The sequence below is a fragment of the Prunus dulcis genome, chromosome 8, assembly GCF_902201215.1.
Source record: "Prunus dulcis chromosome 8, ALMONDv2, whole genome shotgun sequence".
In the NCBI taxonomy this organism is placed as follows: Eukaryota; Viridiplantae; Streptophyta; class Magnoliopsida; order Rosales; family Rosaceae; genus Prunus; species Prunus dulcis.
The window spans coordinates 6,613,583-6,629,501 of record NC_047657.1 but is presented as its reverse complement, the minus strand read 5'-3'; the positions used below and the strand labels follow the sequence as shown (position 1 = coordinate 6,629,501).

Below are 15,919 nucleotides of genomic sequence, written 5' to 3'. Positions count from 1 at the left end.
TGTAGATGAGAGTGGCCCGTTTGGCCTATGTCCGAAGACATGTTGATACCTCTCATAAGATACTCCATTGAAATAAAATCTCAAACTTATATTGATGTCTGTGTGATAACATTGAAAGTAACTTTTCTTCAACAGAGGTGAGGGAGGCTCGATTGCCTGCTCGGGGCCAAGCTAGTAAGTGAGGAGTTTCATGGAGAACACCTCCGAAGGTGGTGGGCATTCCATTATCTCGGAACTTCTTTCCCTTCTAAGGGTATAACTTTCTCTGCCCCCAGACCGGCTGATCACGTAGGGGTCTTCCCAGTTAAGCTTTATTTTCTTCGACCCTTGCCTTGGTGCTGTGACGAAAGTTTTTCTGAGCACGTCTCCAAGTTGAAATTTTCTAATCTTGGCATTTTTGTTGTAGTAAGACGTCAGCTACTGTTGATAAGCTGCAACTTGAACAATGGCCTTCCCTCGTTCTTCTTCAAATAGATCAAGGTTGACTTTCATCTGCTTGCAATTCTAGTCAATACTACCCACTTCAATGCTCATGGACGGAATTGTGATGTGTGGGGGAATGATTGCCTCGATCTTGTAGGACAGGGAAAATGGTGTCTCGCATGTAATAACCCGATCCTAAATTAATATTTAATTATTAAATTATTCAAGAAAAAGATAATTTTACCCCGAGAATATTTTAATGGGTTTAAAGTTGACTTTTGTATGGGAAAGAATTTGGGAAATTAAGCAACACCTTGCGTAGAGCACGTTGATACGAGTTTGTAGACACGTAGTGGGCTCAAATTGGAGTTATGACAAAGAAGTTATGATCAATGGAAGGTAGTGGCACAATTGTAAATATTTCGAAGTCAGTTTTAAAAATAAAAAAAAAAAACCTAGTCTCTCTCTCTCTTCCTCTAGCAACCTCACGCTCTCTCTCTCCGTTTCGTCGTTGGAATTTCAGTCAATGATTTCGTCGCCATCCGGCCACCAAACTCGACGCCATAACTTGCAAAACACTCATGTCCACTTCCTCTGCACGACCCATTAAATTTCCAGACCCAATTTCAAGCTGTGAAGCGACTAGAACGAGGGGAAAATTTGCGATTTTTCCATCATCATTTCCTGCGATTTCGGCAACGAAATCCAACGAGTGAGGTATGCTTCTCATCCATTTTTCGTGTTCTAGCTATTTTGATAGTTGGTATGGATCAATTTGGAACCGTGAGTGTTCGATTAGAAACCTAGTTTTTGTCTGACTTTGGTAGCTTGTTCTGGCCACTTTCCGGCTAAATGGGAGGTCAACCCAATTATGAAAGTTGCTCCACTCAATGTTCTGATCATGTAGGTATAGGTCTTGACCGGCGGTTTGGAGATTTTTCGATCGCCCAAATTGCTTTGGGCACCCACGCACCACTGGCTCGTGTGGTGGTGCATGGCCCATTTTGTGGCAATTCTTTGAGTCCTAAAATGATCCTCAAGTCATCCTGAGCACGGCGGTATGCTCGGATTTGAAATTGGTTGTCGTTTGGCTATCGATTTGATATCGCATATTAGGCGTTATCCGGGTTCGATATGTTCGGGGGGCCATTGGATCGACTTCATTTTCAAATATGTTGATCCAAGTATCTCTAGGATTGTGTAGGAATTCACGGATTGTGAATCGGAGTCCCGGATACTCCGATTCAATGACTTAAAATTTGTATTAAACGATAACCGTCCAATCATACGATCGCGAGCGATTCGACCCTTCATTTCGAACCAAACTTGAAGTAAATGTATAATAAATCTTGTTGAACCTATAGGAACTCTCGGATCGGAAATTGGAGGTTGTGGGCCCCGCAGGCCCGATTGACCAAGTTTGGGCAATTTGACCCCGTGGTTGACTGAGAGTCTTCCGAGGTAGTTTCATCCTTCGAGAAGTACTAGAACGACCTCATAAGCAAGTCTTGACTGTTATGTGAATTATTTTGATTATGTTTGGATTATGAGATTATGTTATAGTACTTTATGGTATTCTTGGGGGTTATGTTGTTATTTGAAGGTTATGCAATATGGGATTGTTGAAATGTTTATGAGTTACTATGTAATCACTTTTATTTTCTAAAGATATTGTATTATGCTTGATTGTGTAATGTTGGGAACGGCTTATTAATCAGATTTTGGCTTGGATAAGAAATTAATTAAATGTCTATATTTAATATATACTCAGTGGCTTGAAATCGATGAATCATGAATGCTAGTTCTCAATAGTATGTGGTACAAATTTAAATGTTGTTGAGAACTGATTTTTGGAAAGTTAACAAAAGATTTGGAAAATGGATTGTTGAATAAGGGAAAGTTTATGATAAGTTTCGGAATATGATTTTCAAATCCACCACAGGAGTACCCCCCCCCCCCCAGTTGTCTTTGAAACAGTTTTGTCATTTATGACAATTCCCCACGAGTTTCAAAAACGCATGAACCATGTGGAGCGAGGATATGCGTTATCAGGTTGACTACATATCCCCTGAGTTCTGCGAGGATGTGAGTTCTCGGGTTGACTACGTGTCCCCCGAGTTCTGCAAGGAATGTAGCTCGGGTTGACTTTATGTTTCTAAGGCTTGTGAGGATGTGTCGCTTATGTGACACTTGAATTGGCAGAATATTATTGAAAATTTACGAAATATTAGTAGAATTGACAGATCATGCATGGGGGTAGGCCTAGGTGGAGATTATTTGAGTTTTGAAATGTTTTAAATTAAAATTTATGATTTTATTTTGGAACTTATTGGTGAAGGTTTTAAATATATGTTTTCCAACTTATGAGACAATGATTGAGAGTTTTTTAAGTTTTAAGGATTTTATATAATTTACAATTATTTTCTTAAGTTATGAATTTGTTTTTATATGTGAAAGAGGGAAACATATTTTATTTAAATTGTTGATATTGACATTAAGGTTTCACGTGGTCAATGTTATTTTAATAATTTTCTCATTTTCCTACTTATAAGTAATAAGTATATATATATATATATATACATATGCACATATGGGATGAGTAGAATATTATTCTAACCTTAATAGTCCTTGATTGAGTTTCAGTGAATTGATCTAAATTATTTATGAAAGTTTGTCGATTTTATTTGATTAAGTTGTCTATGTTTACTTATAATTTATGTAAAAAGAACTACATACGGCTTGATTCTTAGTAAGGGTACGTAGGCAACCTAGAGTTAAAAAGAAAAATAATAATGATGAAATAAATTGAAAAGGCCTTGGTCCATTTCCATTTTGGAGTTTATGCTATGAGGTTATTATTGACAAATTGCATTACGTTAAATAAATTTCGTACGGCAAATTGAACAACAGTCAGGATGGCCGAGTGGTCTAAGGCGCCAGACTCAAGTTCTGGTCCTCTAACGAGGGCGTGGGTTCAAATCCCACTTCTGACATTTGGTATATACATTTACACAATTTTTATTGCCTTTTCCTCTTTTAAAGGCTGTGTGAAATGATGCCATGAAGTGACTATTTTTCCGACGATGAAAGTGATTTTTTTTTCATACAAGTGATAGTCTAAATTAGAGGGAGATGAGGATTTCTCTCACACACATAAATGATGCCATGGATTCAATTTATTATCTAATTATAGATCTGAACCAAGTCCATTTTACACCATTTTTATTGCCTTTTCCTCTTTTAAAGGCTACTATTTTTCCAACGATGAAAGATATTTTTTTTTTTTATAGTACAAACGATAGTCTAAATTAGAGGGAGATGAAGATTTCTCTCACACACATAAATGATGCCATTGATTCGATTTATTATCTAATTACACATCTGAACCATGTCCATTTTATTGTGTCATGTTAAAAGTTGTCAATTCGAGGATGAAATTTAGCCTTGCGAGTAACATGTGGTCATCGTATTTACACTGCTGGAGCTTGAAAATTTGAACTACAGCTGCTGTAAGACCTAATTGCTGGCCGGAAAATGTTTCATTCGTGTCTTTCTTTGTGCATTTTGTAACAAATCCCATACCTTGTTTGGTTTTACCAGATGGAGAAGAACAAAAGGCAATACGAAGGAATGAAAGGGGGAAATAATGGATGTAAGCTTTCGATATTTTGTCTCTTCATAAATGGATCTCGCAAAGCAGAAATCATACAGGAATGAAATTGTACCCCAACTACTTTACAAAAACAAAAATGTCTCCAACGTTTACCACGAGTTCAGAACTACATAAAAGTCACTCAAACTAGTTAGCAGTTACAGCTAGAAAGGAAAACTTATCAAGCCATGCTATGCTGCTCATGGATGATCATACATGGCCAAAAATTCTAAGCAGCAGTTTTTGACTTCTTCGGCACACGATAGCCACCAACCACACAAGCATGGTCACGCTCGAAAGGTTCAAGAGTGACTTGTTCCATAGGCTTAAATTGATCTGCCTGCAGCCTCTTCACCTCCTGTTGGAAAACTGCTTCCGCAGGCGAGGTTGAATCAATGCAATTGGCCTGAAATGACAAACCACATTTATCAAACACTAGACTACGCAGCGAGAGTCAACTTTCCGCCGTCTAACTTGACTTAAACAAATATGATAGGCTTGCTTATGACGAAGACTATTGAGAATTTTGAAAGCAAACCTTAATTGAGATAACAAAGTGACCTCCAGCCTTGAGAAAATATGATGCATTCAATGCTACAATCCTAGCCTGCAAAGATCATTAAAGCGAGCAAACAATTTTCAGATGCAACTAACTTAAGGGAGCCAGGAGAAACCAGTGGCAAGAGATTGTGGCCAATCCTAAGGCCTCAACCCCAAGGAGTGCCTTTCCAACACCATCACAAACATTGACGTGAAGACCACCAGAAAAACAAGAGAGAGAGAGAGAGAGAGAGAGATAAGGAAAGTAACACAACAAAATCAACTACTTGACATCAGGAGAATCAGAAACTCGACGTACATCACCCAAGATGTCTTGAAGGGGAATCCGAGTACTTCGTCACATGCTCAATATACTAGTAAACACAAAACTTCTACAAATACATTGAAGGGGCATAAAGCAAAAAAAAATATGCATGACTCATTGCACAAGGGGAAAACTATCCAGTATCTATCTCCAAAACAAGAATGGGTAGAACAAGTACATACAAACCGTTGTAAGCTTGCAAAAAAGACTAAGCATGAGAAAAGATTGTCATGATACAGAAAGGACATTTCAAAGGACAAATGCAGTATGCATCAGAAAACTCGAGCTCACATCATACATGACATCCTGAAGGGGAATCCGAGTTAACTCATCACGTGCATGAAAGATACACACAACAGTTATGCTTTATCAAAAAAACAAAAAAACCAACTCAGATAATAGAAAATGCAATATGGGTGATATTAATTAGCAAACCCACATGAAGTATGGAAATCCTTGAACTTGCAAAAGCCTTAAGAAAAGCTCTGCAACCAGCTCAACCAAAGAGTACCAACCCGAGTCTCTCCAAATTTAATGTTAGTTACTAGCAAAGACAAGAATTGCAAAAAACAAACCTGATCAGGTTGTGCAACATCAGAAAATATTACATCTACCATGCCAACAAGCATACGATATTTAGCTGGATGTCTGGCATCTTCAATAATGGGTATAACATTTGTGCGCTTCTTTGCCATGTTTACCAAGTCTCTGCCACTTCTATGAGAAAACTCCACTGCATAAACAACTCCAGTCTACAAAAACAACAGCAGTTCTAAGAATCTATTCTCAGCTTAACCAATTTAAGAACTGCAGTATTACAAACACTTACAGGGCCAACAATGTCAGACACATGAGACACTGTGGTGCCAGAAGCAGCCCCAAGGTAGAGAACACGAGCACCAGGTTTCTTCATCAACATACAGAAATAATGAGATTATAGACTCAAAATCATGGATAGAAAGTAGACAAAAGAGAATGGAAGAAAGCATGGAATCAAAGCTTACAATCCATATATCATCAACACCACCGAGAATAGCTGCAGCCAACTTAGAACGGAAAGGGTTCCAAATTCTATATTCAACTTTTGTTCCATCCTCATTCTGAATGGAAGAAAATGCACTTTAAGGTGAACAACACAATACAATCACATTCATCAACCATGAAATTAAAAACTGCAAGACACAGAAGTAATCCCTAATGTTATTGGTTTGAACAGATAGAAAGTAAGACCTAATGAAAATCAATTGCGTCGAAGGCATATAAATAAGAAACGAACGAAAGAAACCTGAACAGATATCCTCTTCTCATTGTATACAGCTTCCCCAGGCACCATATTCTTGGTAACAAGAGCATCTTCTTTACCCTTGGCAATGAAAACCCCTTCATGTCTGTGAGGCTCGACCACAACTTTGTTTCCACCCTTCATTCCTCCACCACGGCCCCTTCCTCCACGGCCTCCACGATCACCACCACGGCCTCCGCCACGGCTTTTAAAGGCACTACCACCTCTGTCACCGCCTCTTCCACCACCAAACCTGCCTCCTCCTCTTCCACCTCTCCCTCCATCACCTCTGCCCCTGAATCCACCACCACTACCACCACGGCCTGCACAAAACACATAAAATTATAAGGGCTCCTGCTAAAATTTCTCAACAATAACAACCATAAACACAAAAGTTAAACAACTCAGAAAACTATGAACCGAAATGAAGAAGGAATAGTAAAGAACTGAAATTTTATTTATATTGTGTTCGAAAACAAATTACCCAAAAATAAATCGATTAAGAAGAACCAAATCAGAAGGATACAATGCATTTTAAACAGACTACACAGATAAATCATATTTTGCTTTACCTCGCGGAGGTGCCATCTATGCGAGTGTTGTGAGAAAACAGCTTTGCTATGGTTTATCAGATAGAGAGAGTGAGGAGCAGCGAGAATGTGAGGAGGCTCGAGTGTGTTTATAATGTGCGCTTTAGGGTTTAGGGTTTTTGATATTACTAGGCACTTCGCTGCCTGTTGATAATTTATTTACTCAGCAGTAACTCGTTGCAACCACTCAGGTGATAACATTGGGCCAAAGCGGCCCAGCGGCTTCTTTTACTCCACCCGCTATACGTAGCCTAAGGCCCATAGACTCATAGCCCTGGAAAACGGAGCATTTATATTATGATTAATTACAGTTTAGTACTCTGTACTTATAACGTTAAGGCATGTTAGTACCCGACTTTTCAATTTTTACAATCGCATACCCTGAGTTTGTAAATTTGTTACAATCCGATTTCACCGTTAGGATTTTCGTCAGATCTGTCTATTAGTTGCCTACATGGCAATGTGAGTCCCATATTTTTTTAATTTTTATTAATTTTAAAATGATTAAAATATAAATAAAATATTAAAAACAATATATATATATATATATATCTCTCTCACTGCATTCCCCCATGACCACCATGAACTCACAACTAGGCGTGGCAATGGGTCGTGTCGTGTCGGGTTCGTGTAGTGTCGAGATTTTAAACAGGTCAGAAATGGTCAACCCGAACACGACCCGTTTAATAAATGGGTCAGAAATTGTGAACCCGAACACGACCCGTTTATAAACGGGTTGACACGACCCAACCCATGTAACCCGCCACCTGTTCATTTTTTATTATAACTAAATTAATAATTTTAACAGTTTGATAAAACTTCCCCCAAATACAACCTAAGTAAATAATTAAATACAAATATATATTAATTAGTTCAAGTTCAACTCCAAATTGAATAGAAAAGTTCAAGTTCAACTCCAAATTGAACAGAAAAGTTCAAATCAAGTTACAAAAGTGAAATAATTACAACACAAAATACAAATACATATTCATCAGTTCAAGTTCAACTCCAAATTGAATAGAAAAGTTCAAGTTCAACTCCAAATTGAACAGAAAAGTTCAAATCAAGTTACAAGAGTGAAATAATTACAACACAAATTGGCGGAGCAGGAGCCTCAGGTAACTTCACACCACCGGGATACGGTATTTGGGAGAGCTGCACCAGGTTGGGGGAGAGAAAGAGAGAAGTTAAGGATTTCATGAGAGCATACTATTTAAGCTTATGCATGTTTACAAAAGGAAAAAGTTTCATCAATTTAAATTCAAGGAAAGGGGGCAGAACTGCAGATCATAAACTTTTCTGAAGAGTGGCAAGGTGCAACTTGTAACAGGTGGATCACTTAATTCCATGATTCCATAACTCAAGAATAGTGTTTTTTTAATGTCTTATCAAATATACCAGTTTCAGTGAACCAAAACAAACTTGAAATAGATTACTACTTCTGTGACGAAATTTCCAATCACCACAATAAACCAAAAATACTTGTATCCATGTACTTCATAGCAATTTACTACCTTCATGCACTTATCTAATTAGTTTATGTTTCACAAAATGTGCAAATTACCAACTCTTCTAACCACGGGCAGTTTTTCCACTAAATATACTTCACAAAGAGTTAAAAAAAATTCAGTTCTAAAATAACAAACAAGGAACATAAGAGATATGATCGAATATCCCTCATGAAAAAGAGAAGATACTTACAGGAGGTGCTGCACCATACGCCAGTCTTCATCTTTCAGTCAACCACATCAACTCTGTCCACCAGGAGTGACTGTATTAAAGCCCCCTGCAGAATTTGTAGCATTTATTTCCATCTTGCTAATATCCTCAGTCAATTCTTCTAGGTTGGGTGCTAAAGTACAATTTTCTACAAAGTAAATAATAAGGATTAAGCTGATGTTGAAAAGAAACAGATACAAGAAATAAGAATTAAAGTTTGAGCAAATATACCTTCACCAAATATCCAATCACGCGTACAAACTAGTGCCTCAACATTTTCAGGCTTAAGAGCACTACGATATTGATCAAGCACTCTACCACCAACACTAAATGCTGACTCAGATGCAACTGTGGATATTAGAATAGACAATAAATCACGTGCCAAAATTGATAGTTCAGGATATCGAAATTGGTTCACTTTCCAGAAATCAAGAACATTCAACTTTGTCTTCCTATCAATTTTGGGCTCATCCAAATACAATTGTAACTGAGTCTTTTGGGCAGAAGTGGTAAACTCTTCACTTTCAAAGTTATCAAATTCCTATTAAAAAAAATAATAATAACATTAATATGAGCACAAACAGTCAAATGTATATTAAACTTTTATGTATTCCTATAAAAATAAATAGTTATTTACCTTCATAACATCCAAGCATTCTTTAGAAACCATGTCATCAACATGAGGACGAGCACCATTTGAGGCACTTGAAGTACCAGAAACAGATTCATAAGAAGAATATATCCAAAAATATAAATCAAAGAGAGAAAACAACATATCACGAACTTTAGTCATTTCTTCGGAGTTGTAACCATACAACCTTTTATAACAAAATTCTACAAATTGAATTTTGTATCTAGGATCCAATATTACAGCAATTGCAAGGATCAAACTATACTCTTTCCAATACTTATCGAACTTTTCCATCATTTGAGTTGCCATAGATTTCATGAAACTATCTGAATCAACCTTTGCCTTTCTCAAAGTATCTTCCACCACAAAAACTTGAGGAAAATACAGATTTGCTGTTGGGTATTTAGTTCCAGAAAACAAACAAGTCACATCATAAAACACCTTAAGAAACTTGCTAAGTTTTTCCAATTTTACCCACTCATCTTGAGAAAGAGAATGTTTGTAATTAGAATCACTCAATTGTAAATGCAGAAACGCACGTTGATAATAAAGTGCACTGTCAATCATAAGAAACGTGGAGTTCCATCTAGTAGGTACATCTTGACGCAATCCCCTTTTACATTCTAAAGAAACTTGTGCAGCACAATTTAGGAATTTCTGTTTCCTCCCTTGTGAACCTCTAACATACTTAATGCTTTCCCTAATTTTCCCCACAGAATCATCAATGTGTTTCAACCCATCTTGCACTATTAAGTTAAGAATGTGAGCACAACATCGAATATGAAAAAACTTTCCATTCATTAATAATGCATCCTTTAAATTAAGTTGCCCCTTTAACAACTCAACAAAAGTATCATTTGAAGATGCATTGTCTAAAGTCATTGAAAAAAGTTTCTTTTCCACCCCCCAATCAGTCAACAACCTATAGATTTTCTCACACAATGCAACACCAGTATGAGGAGGAGGCATAAAACTAAAATTCAATATTCTTTTCTGCAATTTTCAATTAACATCAATAAAATGGACAGTGAGACAAAGATAACCATCTGTGGTTATAGACGTCCATAAATCAGATGTCAAACAAACTCTTCCAGGAACTGAACCCAAAATTTCCTTAAGCTTAGATTTTTCTCTATTATAAAGACTCAACACATCAGCCTTTGCAGTATTACGAGATACCAATTTAATATCAGCACAAACATAATTAAACAGTTGCCTAATTCCAGCATACTCAACAAACTGAAAGGGTAGGTCATGCATGATAATTGCCATCACTAATAATTCACGAAACTTCATAGGATCGAACTTGGAAGACCTTGTTAAGATAGCCCCATCAGATTTAGATAATAATAACTGGCCTAAATCACGAGTATCAGTTTTCACACAAGATTCAATATGACGCTTCAAATTCCCAGTACCATATCTACTATCACACAAATATTTTTGACCACATTTCATACACTTTGCTCTTTGCTCATTATTTTCATCTATAGGAAGAATTTCAAATTGAGTCCATACCGCTGATGTGAGTTTTCTACGCCGCTTACCAATCTGAGTTACCACTGCATTGTTGTTGTTTGATGGATCTGAATCAACCACATTGTTTCTAACTTCTCCAACTCCAACTCCACCTTCAGCACTTTCGGATACACCGTCAAAAGTATCCATTCCACCTATATGAAGCATAATAATTTTATATTAAAAATAATAACAATCAAGCAGAATCTGTGCAACAAAACAACAACGAATTTAACAAAAAAAACACTTACAAAATTATAAATTCCAACACCTCCAATCGAACCTGAAATGAAATACAAAAGTCCAATACCATAAATAAATTAGAAATAGAACAACAACAAAAACACTATTAATCTTGATGCTATTGTTTGCCAGTACATTATTGATAGGTTTCGCGACCTTTATTTCACCACTATCATCACATTCACAATCTAATATTATAGTAATTAGTTTCTCTTTAACAACCCTAAAAAAAAAAAAAATTCAGAAAACCACCAATCTAAGATTCTAAGACAACCCAAACAAAATAATCAGAAACCAATGGAATAAACGAAAACTAGAAAAGGAATTCCGTCAAATTCAAACTAAGCACAGGAAAAATTTGGTTGTTTCTCTAATAAGACAATATTCAAAACTAAATTATAAATAAGATATCATAAGTATTTCCTGGAATGCATCGACTTCTCCACTGAAATGAAAAATCTTAGATACTTCACAAAACACTTTTTGTTGTGATGAAATGAAAGGGGAAATCTGAACTTGGGACCTCAACCAATATTGGGAAAACAAATACAACTAGACCAAGAGCTGTGTTGGTCATAATTTACAAAATACTAACCTGCATCGGATTATCACTGGAACAGGTTTCAAAGCCTTGGGGCCATTTCTTATGCCTCTCTTGTGGGGAGAAGTCTGCACGATATCCAGCCTTAAATATCAAAACCCCACATCTTCTAAAACGTCAATTACAATAGCACAATGACAACAAAAAAGTAAATGAAGCTTCAGACTTATAGGACATATGATGCCTTCAATTGTAAATCTTCAAAAGGTGATGAAAAACATGGAAACAAAACACATCCAAGAAAGATGACGAGCCAGAACTATATTAACCATTCATTCACACAAGGGACATTACCTTCAAGAATGACAATCACAGTGGCCAAATCAGAAAATTGACCTCTAATTTCTACTGGCACAAGCACTCTATACTAATTATCTTCATAAACAGTGATGAAAGAGAAACTCAGAGAAGCAAGCTGATCTGGGTATCGAGACCAACCCTCTTGTTATTTGTTGAGAGGTAGACGAGAGAGAGTCGAGAGGTAGACGGAGATGAGACCAAAGCAAAGGGAGTAAAGAGATGAGGCTTGGATTGGACTTGGAGAGGAGGGAATTGGTTTGTGAGCACTGAGCAGACTAAGGCTAGGCGGCTGTGTGGAAACTGGAAAGGTCGTTCGTTTGTATCCAGAGCGTATGAGTGAGAGGCTAGGGTTATGAACTTATGAATATATATGTGTGTTAATTTTTTTTTTAAAGAGGATATTAAATTATTAATAAGTATTCTGCTAGGGTTTTAGTTTTTTAGAGTTTGCAAATAAAACGGGTTAATGGGTTCGATGCGGGTTGACACGACCCGTGACACGACCCGTTAAATAAACGAGTTAGATAGGTATTATAGCGGGTTAGCGGGTTGACCCGAAATCCACCCGTTTATTAAACGGGTCAGAACAGGTTGACCCGAAATTGACCTGTTTTTTTATCGTGCGGATTGAACTCGCTAATTTCTCGTGCGGGTTTCGAGTCGTGTATCGGGTCGTATCCGAAATTGCCACCCCTACCCACAACCCACAACCCACAACCCCAGCCTATGAACCCAGAACTCATCCACCCCTGCGATATTCTTCTCCCTCCACCCCCTGCGATTCCCCCATGACCACCACGAACCCACAACCCAGAACCCCAGCCCCCATGAACCCAGAACTCATCCACCCCTGCGATTTTCTTCTCCCTCCACCTCCTGCGATTTTCTTCTCCCTCCACCCCCCGCGATTCCCCCATGACCACCATGAACCCACAACTAGAGAACCACAACCCAGAACCCTAGGTCCCATGAACCCAGAACCCATCCACCCCTGCGATTTTCTTCTCCCTCCACCCCCTGCGATTCCCCCATGACCACCACGAAGCCACAACCCAAGAACCCACAACCCAGAAATCAAAAGGAAGAAGAGGTCTGAGACAGGTTTATGGCACATCTCAGGCATCTGTTAAATTTTCATTAAAAAATATTAATAAGACATACTCAATTAATAAATGAAATACCCCCACCCCTTTTTATCCAAAAACAACGAAAACTAAAAATGCCAAATCAATCTCTCTGAAGGCACAGGTGTTGGGCAGTAATTTATCTCTCTCTCTCTCAATTTGATTATAGGGCTCAGACTTGCTTCGCACAATGTTCATTCACGGCCGTATGCTTCAATTTCAACATAAGCTATAGATTTCACAGATCAAGCTCAATCCACACACTTAAACCTAGAACCGCTGGAGAACCCGATGCAGCAATTCACCTGGCTATACTTGAAAATCCAAATATCAAGTGAACTATACCTTCTAAAATCAGGAACATAGAAAAAAAAAATGCAAGTACACCAACGCGGTGGCCAGTGGTTCTCATACCTGAAGAAAATCGCAGGAGGTGAAGCAAGAAGAAAACCGTACGGGAAGGAGGGAGAAGAAATCGCAAAGGGTGGGGGAAGAAGAAAATCAACCGGTGGGGGGGAGAAGAAATCGTAGGGTTGATGGGTTCTGTGGGTTTTGGGTTCGTGGTGGTTGGAGGGTGGTGGTCATGGGGGAATGCAGGAGAGAGATGCAAAAAGAGAGAGATTTATTTTTATTTTTTTGCTTTTAATATTTTATTCGTATTTTAATTAATTTAAAATTAAAAAAATTAAAAAATACGGAATCTACAGTGCCACATAAGCAACTAACGCAAATATCTGACGGAACCCTAACGACGGAACTACATTATAACAAATTTACAAGCTCAAGGTATGCGATTGTAAAAATTGAAAAGTCAGGTACTAACATGCCTTAAGGTTGTAAGTACAGGGTACTAAACTGTAATTAACCATTTATATTAAGGAGGGGGCTATGTTGAGGGATTTAATTTAGTCATGCAATGCCAACGAGGTCTAGTCTAGAGGTGTAAAAGGGCTGGGCCGGCACGACTCATTTAAATTTGTGCCACTATGTTATTCAGGTCGTGTCGTGCTAGCTCATTTATCAAAATTATTGATTCCGGCCCGACCCGACCCAAAGCCCAAGTCCACATTGAACTAGGCCGTGCTCGTGCCGTGCTCGGGTAATTTAATTTGAATTTCTTTTATAATATAAAAAACCCATGTTACCATATTAAATTTATACCCCAAAAAAGTATAATATGTTCATACCTTTTTTATATGTGATGTGAGACTAAAAATTGAGGATTTATTCTACTAATTATTTAATATGAAAATATATGATTTGTTGGAAGAAGCCATCAAATCAAAATCCATATATGTATATATCGAGAGGGGAAGGAGGCTAATAGATGGATTATGAAAAGTGGGCTTGGACCAAAAAAAAAACAAACAAACAAAGAAAGTTAAGTGGATTGGGCTTGGCTTGAAGCAGGCTCAGACCAAGCACTACCTATGTTGGGTCACAGGCCAACCCGATCTTTTGGGCTTATTTTCTAATCCCGGCACGACTTGTAAATAATTGTGCTTGGGCCGTGTCGTGTCCCATTTAAACGAGTTGGGCTTGTGTCGTGCTGGCCAGCCCAACCCGTTTGGCACCTCTAGTCTAACCCAATAAAAAAGGGTATTCAACTTTTGTCATACTATAGGTGTGTGATTGAATCTCATTTTTATCATAAAGTAGTGAAATTAGCTTATGGAAAGGAGAGGGTAATATATGTATATATACAGAGAGCTTTCATTGAGGGACACCTCTTGTAGGGCCTACTTTGGATTGTATTTCACTAATTCAAACGTCTATTTTGTAGATACTCATTCAAAGATCATATCTACAAAAAATCACTTTAATACGATATCATTTGACCACTAAATTGAGTTATTGAAATTTTAGTATTTTCTTGAAGCACCGTGTTCATTGATTTTGTAGGACACAATTGGATGTCGAAACGGTTTTCGATTTCTCTAATTTTTTTGTAAGGATGATCCATGAATGAAGACCTAAATAATAGATGGTTCGGATCGTTGAAAAAAAATTGTAGGGTACCCTAAAGGATTGTTTGGTCCAACAATTTACGAACCCAGCCCAACGCTGGAGGCCCAGAAGGACGAGGCAAAATTAGGACCCAAGCAGTTTGGACTAGAATTGGAATCGAGGTCCCAAAATCAAAAAGCTCAAACCCAAGTTAGATTTTTTACCAAAACCCAAAAATTGGAAGGAAGCCCAATACATACAAATTGCTCAGCCCACAGCCCCAAAACTCAAAATTGGGCTTAAATGAAGATAGAGAACAGCCCAAAATTGAAGAAACCCAAAATAGTTTTATCAAATTTACCAGCTCTCTACTCAAGATGAAAAAGGAGGTCAGAATACCACTTTAAGGAAAATTGACGCACTCAACCTTGGATCACACCCACGTGACTGTCTGACTTTGAGAAGTCAACAATTTCAACTAGTCATAGGAGAAGTTGATTGGGAATTAATGAAGACAGGATTACAGAAAGACTTCTCTGAGACTCAGCAGCTAAAAAGATCATAATCCCTTTCTATATAATTCTACACCAAAGTAGGTGATCTTTCCAAGAGATAAGCAGACTATGTTCTCAAGAGATAAGCAGACTACGTTCTCAAGAGATAAGTAGAGGAAGTTGTTCGAACAGGAAAAGCAAACTGACCATCATGGCAGGTTGTGTTCTTTCTCTCTAAAGGAAGAACAACAGGGAACAAAGAAGAGTTGGTTTTTCTTTCAGAAAAAGCAAGGAAAAGACCTTTATGAAAACTGATTATTGATGGTTCTTCTCTGCCAAGACAGATAACTTCCCATTTTCTTTGATATTTAAAAATAAAAAAAGATCTTGATTTTTAAAAAATTTGCCGCCCATTTTTAAGATTAAAGAAACCCACTCCAGCATCTTCTATAAATAAGAGGAGGTGAACAGATCAAAACACGGCCAAAAAAATCAATCAAAAGCAAAAACTCAAAATGATCACTTGATCT

General features: G+C 37.6%; 2 protein-coding genes and 3 non-coding genes across 5 annotated transcripts; 1 reads left to right on the top strand and 4 right to left on the bottom strand.

The window, feature by feature from the left end:
• The first annotated feature begins 3,332 nt into the window (after positions 1–3,332).
• Positions 3,333–3,416, top strand: TRNAL-CAA. The gene has a single exon. It is a non-coding gene; the product is annotated as a tRNA-Leu (tRNA).
• Positions 3,417–4,052: 636 nt separating this feature from the next.
• On the bottom strand, positions 4,053–6,928 carry LOC117638858 (rRNA 2'-O-methyltransferase fibrillarin 1-like). The gene is made up of 7 exons (XM_034374015.1): positions 6,795–6,928; positions 6,226–6,545; positions 5,945–6,040; positions 5,770–5,847; positions 5,516–5,692; positions 4,614–4,682; positions 4,053–4,481 (listed from the first exon to the last, which is right to left on the bottom strand). Exons 1-7 carry the CDS (start codon positions 6,808–6,810, stop codon positions 4,305–4,307), a joined length of 933 nt encoding a protein of 310 aa, XP_034229906.1. The 5' UTR covers positions 6,811–6,928; the 3' UTR covers positions 4,053–4,304.
• LOC117612304 lies at positions 4,914–4,983 on the bottom strand. Its single transcript, XR_004583345.1, has one exon. It is a non-coding gene; the product is annotated as a small nucleolar RNA snoR60 (small nucleolar RNA).
• Positions 5,209–5,281, bottom strand: LOC117612303. The gene has a single exon (XR_004583344.1). It is a non-coding gene; the product is annotated as a small nucleolar RNA snoR60 (small nucleolar RNA).
• Positions 6,929–8,560: 1,632 nt separating the features above from the next.
• LOC117638349 (zinc finger BED domain-containing protein RICESLEEPER 1-like) lies at positions 8,561–10,830 on the bottom strand. The gene is made up of 4 exons (XM_034373480.1): positions 10,249–10,830; positions 9,169–10,155; positions 8,763–9,072; positions 8,561–8,679 (listed from the first exon to the last, which is right to left on the bottom strand). The coding sequence occupies exons 1-4, from the start codon at positions 10,828–10,830 to the stop codon at positions 8,561–8,563; spliced, it is 1,998 nt and encodes a 665-aa protein (XP_034229371.1).
• Positions 10,831–15,919: the final 5,089 nt, after the last annotated feature.

What these genes read in the sequence shown, in the direction of transcription:
- LOC117638858 (XM_034374015.1), bottom strand. An exon ending in AGAAGAGGATATCTGTTCAG is followed by an intron (nt 6,041 to 6,225) that starts GTTTCTTTCGTT and finishes TCTTCCATTCAG; the next exon opens with AATGAGGATGGAACAAAAGT. An exon ending in ACTTTGTTATCTCAATTAAG is followed by an intron (nt 4,482 to 4,613) that starts GTTTGCTTTCAA and finishes TTGTCATTTCAG; the next exon opens with GCCAATTGCATTGATTCAAC.
- LOC117638349 (XM_034373480.1), bottom strand. Translation starts at nt 10,830, where the DNA reads ATGGATACTTTTGACGGTGTATCCGAAAGTGCTGAAGGTGGAGTTGGA. An exon ending in AATGCTTGGATGTTATGAAG is followed by an intron (nt 9,073 to 9,168) that starts GTAAATAACTAT and finishes TTTTTTTAATAG; the next exon opens with GAATTTGATAACTTTGAAAG. An exon ending in TGATTGGATATTTGGTGAAG is followed by an intron (nt 8,680 to 8,762) that starts GTATATTTGCTC and finishes TTTACTTTGTAG; the next exon opens with AAAATTGTACTTTAGCACCC.